General features: G+C 40.8%; 1 protein-coding gene across 1 annotated transcript; it reads left to right on the top strand.

Annotated features, from left to right (window-relative positions):
• Window positions 1–9,997: 9,997 nt before the first annotated feature.
• LOC107095391 (leucine-rich repeat-containing protein 15-like) lies at window positions 9,998–12,576 on the top strand. Its single transcript, XM_015391468.1, has 6 exons — window positions 9,998–10,183; window positions 10,271–10,455; window positions 10,540–10,796; window positions 11,562–11,682; window positions 11,814–11,949; window positions 12,033–12,576. Exons 1-6 carry the CDS (start codon window positions 10,000–10,002, stop codon window positions 12,221–12,223), a joined length of 1,074 nt encoding a protein of 357 aa, XP_015246954.1. The 5' UTR covers window positions 9,998–9,999; the 3' UTR covers window positions 12,224–12,576.
• The last annotated feature ends 258 nt before the right edge of the window (window positions 12,577–12,834 follow it).

The following is a 12,834-nucleotide window of genomic DNA, read 5'->3' as shown; positions in this document are numbered from 1 at the left end:
TCAGGATTTCAATTTAAAACCAATATCACATCATCAACACCTAAATTTGATCTAAGTTCTTTGCATAAAACATTAAGTAATCATTTTCTCTACTATCACAATCTTTTTTTACAAATATAACACCCCTGTTTACTTATTTTGATGATGTCAGTGTGCTTGGGGGATATGATGGAAGTACAGGTCAGGTTCCCATTTTATTAATTATTGCTCAGTGTGAAATGTTGACAATAGATTAAAGCTGCAGTCTGTAACATTGAGAAGAGAGCAGACTTCGACTGAAAATTTGAAGAAAAACAGGTTTCATGCCACTCCCCCACCCTCTCTGCTTCACTCATGCCCCACCTCCAAGCTCCAACCCTCTCACAGCACCTGCGCGGCTACCGCATGCGACCAGAAGCGTCCAAGCAGCGTACGCGGCATGGAGTGTGAACCGGTAAGAGCGATAACACTCACCTCCAAGCAGCTAGATATAAGATGCTGGTTATACCGAAGTTTGCCGTGTAAGCAGTTGTCGGCAGGGGCAGTAAGGGCAGTTTCTCTTTCGCTGGTGGCTGTCGCTCCGCCATGACTTCCACGCGCGTCCCCCTGACTGCGGTAGCCGGGCGGCAGCGGCAGGTTCAGCGGTGAGAGGGAGGGGGCGGGATTCAGCGTGTGTGAGCTGTGATTGACACTCCATCAGACGCTCCTCTGGCTGTGATTGGTTGTTTTGACTCGTCCCGAAATATTCTTTCCAGATTGAAATACAGGCAGTAGGCGGGACCAATTGAAGCAGTTTTTTTCACAGGTTACATATCACATGTACTGCTGTCTGGGCATAGGGACAGTTTTAGCCAATATGACAAAAAAGTGATTTTTAAAAACTTACAGACTTCAGCTTTAATTTTGGATTAACTTACATTTCTAGTTAGCGTAATTGTCGATATTCAGTTTCCCACTTTACCAATCTTTATTTGTTTATAATGCTAGCTAGTATTTTTCATTTCTAATCTTTTCTCTCATTTATGACCCCAGCAGCTTTTTAACCCTGCTGTTCCTCACCAAAACAACAACTCACCCATCCCTTCCTGCCTCTGCTCCGTCTGCCTCCCTTTCTCTGTGAGGGCTGGCTAATGACACTCTTCCAGATGGCTTGCCTACTGTGTGTGTATGTGTGTGAGCGCTGGCCAGGTTTGAAAGGGATCTTTCATCTTCCTCTTCCTTTGACAAAAGAATCGGTCCAGTCAGCACAGCTGCCTATCTGCCGCCTCTCCTCCTCAGCATGTCTCCATTAATCCCAGCATTTTGCAGCACATTTCAGTCTAGGGCTGCACTCTCGTTCTTCACTCCGTTTATACATGCTTCCTCAGCCCATCACTACTTTCTTTTCATCTCTTCTCCAGACTCACACTCTCTTCCCTTTCCTTCTGATCCTCGCTTTCTTTAACTCTTCATCTGGACGCTGTATTGCCACCCTTTGGCTGCACTATTGTTTTACCCCCATTCTGTTTCAGTCTTTGATACTTCTTCTACAGTGCCTCATTTTTTTCTCCCTTCTGTTTTTCTTTGCTGTGTAACAGAGAATGACATGTTTAGCGGTTCCCCCGCTCTCTCCTCTCATAAGGAATTACTGTCCTGACCCACTTCTACATGAAACCTCTGCAGCATCCCTGAAGATGTGAGGCTATTTGTGTTTATAAATTTTGCAGAGAGAGATGACAGTTCTCATATTATCACCATGATCACAAATCTGCAATCTCATCCTAGAAGCAACAGAAAGACTGGTCTACAGTAATGAATTTAAAATGATAGATACGCTGCATATTACAACAGAGTGGAGCATTTCAGGACTCAAACATTCAAGAAAAACACATAGTGCAGTTACATCCCTCGGGTTTTTACATTTTGTCATACATTACTGGATGAGAACTATTAGAGGTCCTGTTCGAGGTTTTTAAAGGTGTTCTGCTGGCCAAATGTTAAACTATTTTGGCAAAAATACAAAATACTATCCAAGAAGGAGGATCTAAATCAACCTGAGCACACAAATCACCATGGTGAAACACGGTGGTGGCTGCATTACGCTCTGGGGTGTGAAATAATTTTGGAGTTGTTTTTTTCCCCTTTTTTTTTGCAGTTCTCCTATTGCTCCTGTAGAGGTCGCCATGTAGGAAAATTGCCTGGGTTGTTCCCTGCTGATTGCTTGAATCTGTTGCTCATCAACATCAGTGCAGAGGACTACGGGTGTGTTCGATTTCAAAGGCTGCAGCCTCCAACGACCCGGTCTATCTGGACTGGATCCTTTGAAGTCAGTGAAATTAAAGAGACCCGAAGAGTTTTGGCTCTGGATTTAAACAGGTCCAGCCTACTTCAGCATTCAAGGCCTGTACGGACTGTCGCCTAGCAACCATAACAAATTACACACAAAACAGGCAAAGAATGGATGCTGAAATTATCACTACTGTTCTCGGTGCTAATAAATTTTCGAGGCACTTCAGTGGCTGTACCATTGTCAGGAATATCCCATTTATAGTCCCCACACTGTTCAGATATTGTAACCTGAGCTTAAATGTCAACCAAACCCATTTACACAGGGACAGATAAAACCTTTCAATACACCAAACTTTACCCATCACATATCTGACTCAATAACCATATAAAACAACAATTTTCCTTTCATTTCAGACAGAGCTCTTCACATACTTGTATTATATTAAACTGCACTTCCAGTTAGTGTTGCAACGATAGCAATACCAGTATCGGGCGCGGTCCCAATCCAGCACTAAAATGGTGGTTTCGGTATCAGCGAGTACCAAAAGTTTATTCAACTATTGTCACCTATTCCAGGTAGACAATAAAAAGTTCTACTGGATTCTCTTTGTATTAGTCTTTTTCCTGCTTTACAAATGTAGACAGCAGCCTGACAAAGCCATGATGGCAATTATTTTACATTCAAGCAGTATGCAGTTCTTTATATACACACACACATCAATATCAAATGGATGGTATCGGTATGGCATTGGCCAATACTGCACAGCCAGGTATCGGTTATCTGTATCAGGGCCAAAAAAGGGCATCGGTGCAACAATACTTCCAATATTCACCACTGTTCATTGTCAAGTACCTTTTTTTTCTGAGCACGGATTGGTTGGACTTGCAGTGAATCATGGGATACCCAAGACAACGTAGGATAAACTCGACCTGTCCTTTAAAACGGGAAAAAAGAAGGCTGCATTTGTCTGAGTCTTCCAATCCGAACAGGCCTCGGCGGTGTGCTATGATGTTATCGGCCAACATATCTGGCCTTTGGAGGATGTAGCTGAATTAGAACTCATCATACAGGGAGCCGTCTGCAAGTCATTTAAAGCTTAACTGTTGTCCATTTTGATTATATTTGAGTGTGTAACCCTGATCCACTGATAGGGTGCTGCAGATTTCATGGTGTCACCCTTTAACTGCATGATTTAAATGCATGACATTATGCCTCTTCTGAGAGTCAAGATCTTTTTTAGGAAGGCTGAACAAAGTCAGAGGGCTCGCTGAAAAAAAAAACACATTTACATTTACTGTCACAGTGCAGATCAGCTGCTGAAAGAGACACTTTGTCAGAACTTTGAGCAGAAATGATGGTGCTCTGCCTTGCATCACTGTTCACTGATCGGAGAAATTGGACGTGTTGTTTAGAGGGCAGGCGCAGTATGATCAATGCATGTGCCTCCTGGAGTGGGTAGGTAATCACTGGTTTAATATGAATTGTGTAAAGTAGCTCCAACTCTATAGCTCTTTACCACTATAAAGGAACATCCCCAAGGAGGTCCGCTTGGAGGTCCCTAATTTGGCCATCAATAAGAAGATATGAGGATATTACTGTAGATAGTGAAGGATTAGTATGTAAACAACCTGCCAAAGTGAAGAGATCTTATTAAAGCAGCATTTCTAGTCTTACATATTAATATATACGTACATATAATATACCTTGGGCCTAGCCCTTGAAAAAAGAAAAATTACATTTTAGGATAAAAATTAGCATAGATAATCTTTCCAATCTCAGTATCAAGGAAAGGTTGACGTTGTTATGATTCTTTAGCTCAGTGTATAATTAGCATATCCCACCACCATGGCAGCCTTCACTGGGCTCTTTGATTTATTAAAGAATTTCTATAATCTTTCTCATAACTCATAATATGCTTCATTATAGTCTGTCCGTGTAGTTCATACAAAGATGAATGTTTAATTAGTTTTTCCATCATCCTGAAGACAATGTTGAGCAAAAAGTCTCCCTGTTAACTTTAGTGACTTTATGTGAGCTCGTTTTAGATGGGCGTAAGAGTTACAGCGCCATTTAATCCCAAAGGATGAGAAATAGTATTAGAAATATTTATTTGCGGAAAGAAGAAAAGAAGGAAAAATAAATCCTTAAGTAATATCAGTCACAGAGATACTTCTTTGAGTCTAGGTATTTTTCCATCAAAACAGAGGATGTTCAATCCCTTAATATCAACATTTAGATGAGACAGCAGAGGCAAAGTTATTTATGTGAAAGATAAAAACCAAAGTGCTTTACAGGTGTTGGAAAACAACAGAACAGAAGTGATTTAAGGAGGTGTAATATCGTGTAATTTTTAGTGTTAGGGAGAAAAAGAGGAACGTCTGAATTGTTACGTCTCCTTTTACATGAGCAACTTTTTGAAAAGACAAAAATGAACTTTTAGCAATATTGTTACTGCATTGTACTTTCTATTTCAGTAATATTACAGAGAGATACTTGAGTACAATGTCTGGCTTCTCTATTCATCTTTTGTATATTTATCGAATGAAAAACAGGCTTGTTTTTATATGAACTGGAACTGAACATTTTGTTGTTATGCTATGTTCTATCTGGTGACCCTGTTTTGCATTTTCCAACTTTGATCAGAAACTCTCCTGAAGATGGCACAAAAAAAGTGAAGACAGAAAAAAGGCAGTTAATCTAACTGTTGCCAGTGACTTTGTCACCATTTTTAGGGATTTTTTTCAGACCTATCTTTTAACTATAGCGTTTATAAGTGATACATGTGGTGACTTTTCTCTTTTTATATTATCAAGCCCCAATGTTATCCCTATATAGAAGGTGGTTTTGTTATGGTTCTCCCTTTTTGGGACTCAGAGTTTTTAGTTTTCAGTTATTAGTTATTCTGTTTGTTGATTTTTGGTTTATTTTCCATTATATTCAAGCATTCTTTAGTTACTCTCTGTTGCCCCCTTGTGCTTGTTTCCTTTCCCTTGGCTTCCTTCTTGGTAGTTCAGTTCACACCTGCTCCATATTAAGCTCATTAGCCTATCATTTGTTCTCTTCCCCTTCTATACTCCACTTCTGCAGTCACTCAGTGCTGGTTTGTTGTTGTTTTTACTTGTTTCTTCATCTCTGGCTCCCCATGTGAGTTTTCCCTGGTGTTTTCTGTTTTTTTGCATTTTTGGATATCTGCCTCAGCTGTCCTATTAAATCAACAAGAACTCATATATACTTCACTCATCTCTACATGTGGGTCCTCAAGCAACTTCACCACCATTGTTGTGCGAGGCAAAGTTTGTGACTCTAATGGCAAATACATTGAATAAAGCTGCTGCACCTGTGAAGTACATGAATCAACATTTGTAGGAGTTAAAATATCTGAACTTTTGTGTACATTCACCGCAGAGTACACCAGACAGGGAAATGGGGTGAAGAACAGCAGTAGAAACTAGGTTTTTTTCAATCAAAGTGGAAAGATAGAAAATATAATGTTGACATATATTATGAAGTAGGGAATGCTCTAGAGAGGTTTCCAGGTGGCTATTAAAAAAGCCATTTTAATGTGTGTGGTCCGTTGCCCTGCGATCTCCTGCTATTAGCCTCTGGAGCTAGCCCCGGTGAGCCGCTGCCTTTCCCCTATTCTGCTGCTCTCTCTGCCCAATGGAGTGCTCTGATCTACTGCTGACCTTCAATCAAAGCCTGCTGTGGCTCTTTAGCTCCAGAGGATGACATGGCCGGCCTTGTCCTGGCTGTGGGGCTTTCTCTACTGGGGTTATGCTTTGATTTCCCACTGGTCCTGACTGAGCACCTGAAGGACATCTTACCTTATATTAAACTCCTTGGAATGCGGCGTAATCCAGCCCAACTAGTAGGATCTCTAGAGGATCTTCCAGACCCAGGGAAGCTGTCGGTTTTGTTTGGCTTTCCAAAGTAAATAAGTCACTGCAACACAATCCATAAAGGTGAAACTGAGAACCAGAACATTTGATTACATACTGTAGAGGAGTCTTTCACCCACTGTGCAGATAGTTGTTTCTCAACAGGCAAATGTTTTGTGAAATATCCGCAAAAGGGCATGAACCTGGCAATCCTTTGCAGTGTGGACGCATCATTACAGGTAAAACCATTAGGAAAATAAGGTTGGTTAACTTACTAATGCATTCTGTCTGGACTTTAAAAAAAAAAAATATCTCTGCATTAATTAGTTAATGTTTTTCATTGTTGTTGTGCAAATTCTTAAAGTCAGATCAAACAACACTGTAACAAAAAAAAGTTCTTACTTTATAAAACTGATTCTTGCTGCTCTAGGAGTGAAAATCAGTACCTCCCAGCAGCTCACACTGTGTTTAACATGGATCTGTGCCATACTTTCTAGATGTAACATTCCTCTGTACTCTGTGACTTTATAGAACCTGGGACCCCAGCAGTTTTCACACCTTGCTCTCAATGTCTGCTCAGTCTGCGTTTCCACACCCCTACCTGGCAACTCACAGTCTTCATGTTAGGGTGGGGGGACAAATCATAGGCAGTTTTTTATCCATTCAGAAAGCTGGGACAGTTAAGGATTCAGTCAATTTTGTCTCAGAGAGGAGTGTTGCCTACAGAACAGCCCTAAGGAAGCGTTTCACGAAGTTGTACTTGCAGGGTGGAAAGCAGAACAGGTAAGAATCAGATGGAGGAAAACACTTGGTCTAAGAGCTAGTTTATTCCTTATGTTTTGACGAGGTTTTAAATGTGTAAGTTGAGCTAATATTATAATCACATATAAAATGAACATTCAATAATAAAAGGTTTCAGTTTTAACATGTCACTGGTAAGGTTTGTTATTTAATTCATTGAAAATATTAACCTGTTTTGTGTAGCAATTTTCTCTTCTGTGCAAGCTAATTTTACTCCCTTTCACAACTTAGTAATTATGAACAAGAAAGTCAACCTTAAGCATTCTATAGATGAAGGCTTTTTGCCATTCTCCCAGAGGGTAATGTGTTTCAAATCCGAGTAGGTTTATTTACCATTTGAAAGGTTGGATTGTTTCACATAGGTACTATCTTTAAATTTAAAGTGTTTTTTAAATAATTAAGATCCTCAGAAATCAAGTGAAATGTTACTAAAAGTGATGAATGAAATAGAAATGAGATGATCTACTCGATGTGTTTAGTGTTGTGCCTGTATGCTTTTATTTATATAATAAGCTGTGAAGAAAGAGGAAAGTGATGCATGTTTTTATTTCTTCTGTTCTGTACATTAACCTAGTCAATGTCCAGACTACTCCCACAAATTAATATACTGTAATATAAACCCTTCCTTTGACTGCACAGCACGTACAGGTATATACAGTAAATAACCCATAATGGCAAAATGCAATTATTATTCTGTTCTATTCTATTCTATAGATAGCATTGCGGTGACGCCACATGTCAGAGTGCGAGCCTAGCGATGACTGCTGTCATCTTAAAGGGGGTAAACCTTTTCCTAGCAACCACAGAGGTAGATAGTCCTCTCAGTAGATTTTTCACATAGTTTGGGTCATTATGATTTATGAATACCAAGAAAACCTCCTACCAAAAGATAAAGGCAGGTATGGCAAAAAAATTTGCTCTAATCCACCTGAGAAAGTGCCAGGGTGGGGAGAGGCTGCAGCTGACAGAGGCTAGCTATAGAGGCTAACTGTGGAGGATCAAGGGACCGCCGTAGTAGATAGGATAAATCAGCTGGGAAAGCAAACTCTGACGGCGGGGGAGAGGCTAAGTGGAAAACAGGAGGAGGACAGTGGTACTTTGGAGAAGCCCACCAGGGCCAAGAGCATGGGGAGGCTATGGCTGACTTAGGCTAGCCTCAAGCATGTTGCTTGCAGATGGTGCAGAGGCTAATTGTGGAGGATCAATGGAGAGAGAGGGGAGCAGCTGGCTGGTGCGCTAGAGGAAGGGTTACGAAACAGTCCTTCTACGGCTAAATCAATACGGCTATTTTAAAAGCCACCTGCTAACTCTTTAGAGCATTCCCGCATCATCCTGTCTACATTATTTGATTTTAAAAAAGCTAATTTCCACTGCCTCCTTCTCTAAACGGCAGTCAATGCATTATAGTTTTTCAACTCCTAATTTACACATGTAAACCTCCACTTTGACTTTGGGCTCCAGGCTTTGCCATTTTTGCTGATTTTTTGTAAAGCTTTCACCCAAACTGTTCTTTTTTGTCCTTTTTTCTGTTGGCTGCCATTACTACACGGTTGTTTACCTCTCCTGTAATGGTGGCATGTGGTCGTCAGGTGTGATATCCGAGATGTATAATGTTACATGATGCTTTCTCTTCTATTATATTCCTGTCATGATCTGCTGTGATAGCTGGCCTTGATTGCTCATTTCAGTCACCTGACTAGTTCTGCCCAGTTCCTAATCATCTCTGATCTCATCCATCTGTAGGTTATGCTTTATATTCGATCCGGCCCAGCTATCGAGGCCAGATCATTGTTTTATGTTAGTTTGCTGTCTACTAGTTTCAGCTGCCCATTAGTTTGTCTGTTTAGTTTATTATATGGTTCATGTCCTGGTTCCCTGCGCCGAGTGAAGTGAGAGGATTTTAGTGTTTGTTCTTATTTGATGGTTTCCGTATGGTTCTCCGTTGAGCCCTCAGGATTTTGGCTCGGAATGCAGAGAAGGTCAGTTTTGTTCCCGTAAGCCTGGCTACCAGGAGGAGACCAGTTTAAAGTCCTGCTGAGATTCTGGTACGACGTCTTGCCTCTGTTCTCTCAACCACTTAGCCTGTCTGTCTGCATTTGAACCTGCTTTTCTGTGTCTGTGTGGGCACGCTTCTGGACCCATCTAACTCTGGACTCTGAACCTGCCCGAACGCTCTATGGATTCCTGGAAGTCTGGATCCTTCTGTTCCTGTTTGCGTGGGAACCTTGGATAGAGCGGAGCTTTTCTGGATTCCTGAACTGTTCCTGCCTGCTCTGTATTTTCCGGACCTGTGACTTTGGCTTCCTGTAACTTCTCCGGGGCCGCAGCATCAGGGACCCTCTGGGCGATGCACGATGCATCTGGTTTTCAGCCCATCGACTGGATCGCACCCCTTTCTTAGGAGATGGACTGAACTTTGAAACACGAGTGTCAGTAAATGGGTGGTGCCAAGTCCCCCTCTTGTAGCCGCCGTGAGCTGCAGATCCTCAGCAGCGCGCTACTGTTCTGTCTGTTTTTTTTATTTTAATAAATGTTAATAAATGTTTTGAACTTTACTGACTGTCTGACACTTAAATACTGGGGAATCTTTTTAATATTACTGCACACCACCTATTGGGTAAGGACTTGAAAAAAAAAACAAATGCCAAAAGTTATCAGCTGTGGATTTGAACGGTTGAGCCTTTAGCGGCCATCCTCTCATCAACCCAGTAAACTGTGGTTGCCTAGCAACCTTGACGGCAGGACACATAGACTTATGAAACCATGAGGCAACTTTTTCTGTTTTAATATCCTTTATCTTATTATATATGCTTAACTAAAACACATATCTTAGAAAATACAAATTATTAGAGCATTATTTTATGACTAGTATTATGGAAATAAAAAAAGGCAGTCCACAGTGCCATATGACAGAGATTAGATGAAGATGAGACTTGATTTTCTTTATTAAGGAGACACATGTTAAAAACTCAAACAGTAAAGACCTTCAGCATGTTCTGTTTTGATGTTGCTCCTCAGAGACTCACACCACTTTCCTGTTAATGTTTTTCTGTCCTTCTTTCTTCAGTGAAAATGCCGCCACTGATGAAGTTGATATTAGTCATTGTTAGTTTTCTGCAAGGTGTGGGAAGCTGCCCTGATGTTTGCAAATGCTCAAAAAAGTCTGAGCCAGAAAAGACAGAGGTCAACTGTCATAAGAAGGGGCTTCGTGCCCTTCCCAATAATCTACCTCCTGACACTTGGATACTAAAATTAGGTAAGAACCGTTAGGGTGATAACTCAAGTTAATTATTATGGATGTACTTTTGAGAATAACCTTTGTTTCCCCCAATGCTGCAAAAAGGTGAGAATGGCATCCCGGAGCTAAAGGCCAATTCATTCAGATCAGTTCGGAACATTGAGAGCATTAACCTGGAACAGAATGCAATCAAGTCCATCCATCCCAAAGCCTTTTCTGGAGCAAAGCAACTTATGCTGCTCAATCTTCAAGGCAACTACATCACAATCCTCCCTCCTCGGGGATTTCAGGTAAGAAGGAAGAGAAAATGAAAATGTTCTAATCTTTTACGTACTGCAATATAACCAAAGTCATTTTTTTTACCTTGTGTGTAGGACCTCCTGAACCTTCGTTTTCTCATGCTGGGCCAGAATCAGATTGGCGTTCTCAAGCCTGAGATGTTCGCTGGCATGAGGAACCTCTCGGAACTTGACCTACCTCTTAATGCGCTGACAATACTTCCATCGAATGTCTTCAAACCTTTGATAGCTCTAAAGGTTTTGGATCTTTCTCTGAATCGTATCCAAAGGATCTCTCCCAAGGCTTTTACTGGACTCAGACAACTCCTGTTCCTCAACTTGGACAATAACAGGTCAAAATAGTATATGGTGCCAAAAATCTAAATACAAGGCCATGACAAACCTGCAAAAATACTTTGCAATAATGTCTTTACACATTTTGTTACACTGCAATTACAACAAGACACAAAAAGCGGGGGCCACCGAAAAAACCTTTGGTCTTAGATGCAAACGAAAAACATGTGGGAGAGTCCAGTTCTGCAGATTACCTCAATACAAGTCATGTTATTATTAAATTAAAGAATAAACCCATCCAGGGCTCTACTGAAGGGTACTACTGCCTCCAATGAATTGTCTGGTATTTTTCTAACTTGAACAAGACTCGAGACTAGTTTGGAACAGCAATTCCCATCTCGACATTAACCCTAGCCAACAAACAAGCAGAGCTACACTTAAGGATGGTTTATACTCAGAAACCAGGTCGTCTGCATGTGTGCCGCAGTCAACGCAGATATGAATGAATGTGAATATGTATCTTTAGCAGCCGGTGTCATTACACCATTTCTATTTTAGATTTGATGATTTGCATGTTAGTTTAGAAAAATACCACAGTAGAAGGTAATGCTGTTAGTAGGAAATGATCCTAAAAGGTTTCCTTTCAGTTCGTATTCAAATACAATATTTTTAGTTTTGGTTTCTTCACATTTATAGTACAGAGCGATCCAGCTGGTGGAGTGGTACCAGTCTGGTGTTGATAAAGTGGATTCCATTTTTCTACAGTGCCTAGGATAGCTTTACATCAATGCAATTATCTGATTAATATTTGTCCCCAAATTTAGTTTGAAAACAGTCCCGTCTGGAGCATTCCGGCCACTGCAGTCACTGGAGATGCTGGTCCTGGACAACAACCTCCTGACCACATTGAGTCAGTCAGCTTTGGATGGTCTTAGCAACCTGCAGGTAATATACAAACACTAAGTCTGAGAAATTACCAAGGATGTTAATACATGTTCTTATTTTGAATGTTCTTAAGTTTTTATATGTAAAGTTCATTAAATTAAGCAGAGTAAATGTATTTCTCACTAAACCAGGAACTCTACCTGAGGAACAACCAGCTGGAGCAGCTGCCATCTGATGTCTTCAGCAACATGCCCAGGCTTTCCCAGCTTGGGCTCAGTGGTAATCGCCTGAAGACAGTGGATGGGAACATGTTCAGCCATATGCCCGGTTAGTTGGCCTTAATTTCTTTCCATTAAATCAAAATGCCCTGATTAAAGTTGTGAGCAGGGCTCCCTTCTGTTTCACCTCAGAGCTGAAGAAGCTGTATCTGCACGATAACCCATGGCACTGCAACTGTAACTTGATCTCCTTGGTGAGATGGATTGGACAGACCAAGGCCACCATGTCACCCCGGAGCACCCTGAAATGTCTCAGCCCACCAGAGTTGAAGAACAAGAGCCTAGGCAGCCTGCAACCAGGAAAGCTGCAGTGTAGCACCTAAAGGGAAGAAACAGACCTCAGTGGCTGCTTTGACATGAGGAAATATAGATATTCATATTTTAATCCAAACTGAATTACTTCTTATTTTAGTCCTAAATAGAGCTACAGTAAGTGAAATGTATTTACTAAAGTCCTATGTATTTTTTTATGCTTATTATATACATGATTGGTAGTTTTATATGTCATTTAGTATGTGTTAAGGGTTCTTAATTGGGAACACCATTTTTTTTAGATTGGCCCCTTGATGTCTGGGGGACAGTGATTGGCCTACATGTTCTGAATGCTGGCGTACCAAAAAGAATAAATTATGAACAGTTTAGTTTTTTCCTTCAACTCGTTGCCCATAGGAAGACGTTACTTGGATATAACCTAACCGAATATCTTCAGAACAGCTCCAAATGACACAAAACTAATATGGGTGAGTAGAACATGATGTAATAACGTAAAACCAAGGAGCCAATGTAAAAAAAAACAGTGTTCCCCTTTAAGAGCCTCTTTTTGTGAATATTTCATACTATAAACAACATTCTCTTACAGTATTTATATCAACTTGCGGCCAATGATATATATGGTTTTAACTGGACTAAGCAAAGCACTCTCCTTCAACCAAAG

The sequence above is a fragment of the Cyprinodon variegatus genome, unplaced genomic scaffold, assembly GCF_000732505.1.
Source record: "Cyprinodon variegatus isolate N-32 unplaced genomic scaffold, C_variegatus-1.0 Scaffold543, whole genome shotgun sequence".
Lineage (NCBI taxonomy): Eukaryota > Metazoa > Chordata > Actinopteri > Cyprinodontiformes > Cyprinodontidae > Cyprinodon > Cyprinodon variegatus.
The sequence above is the reverse complement of the archived record's forward strand: the minus strand, read 5'-3'. Positions and strand labels throughout refer to the sequence as shown.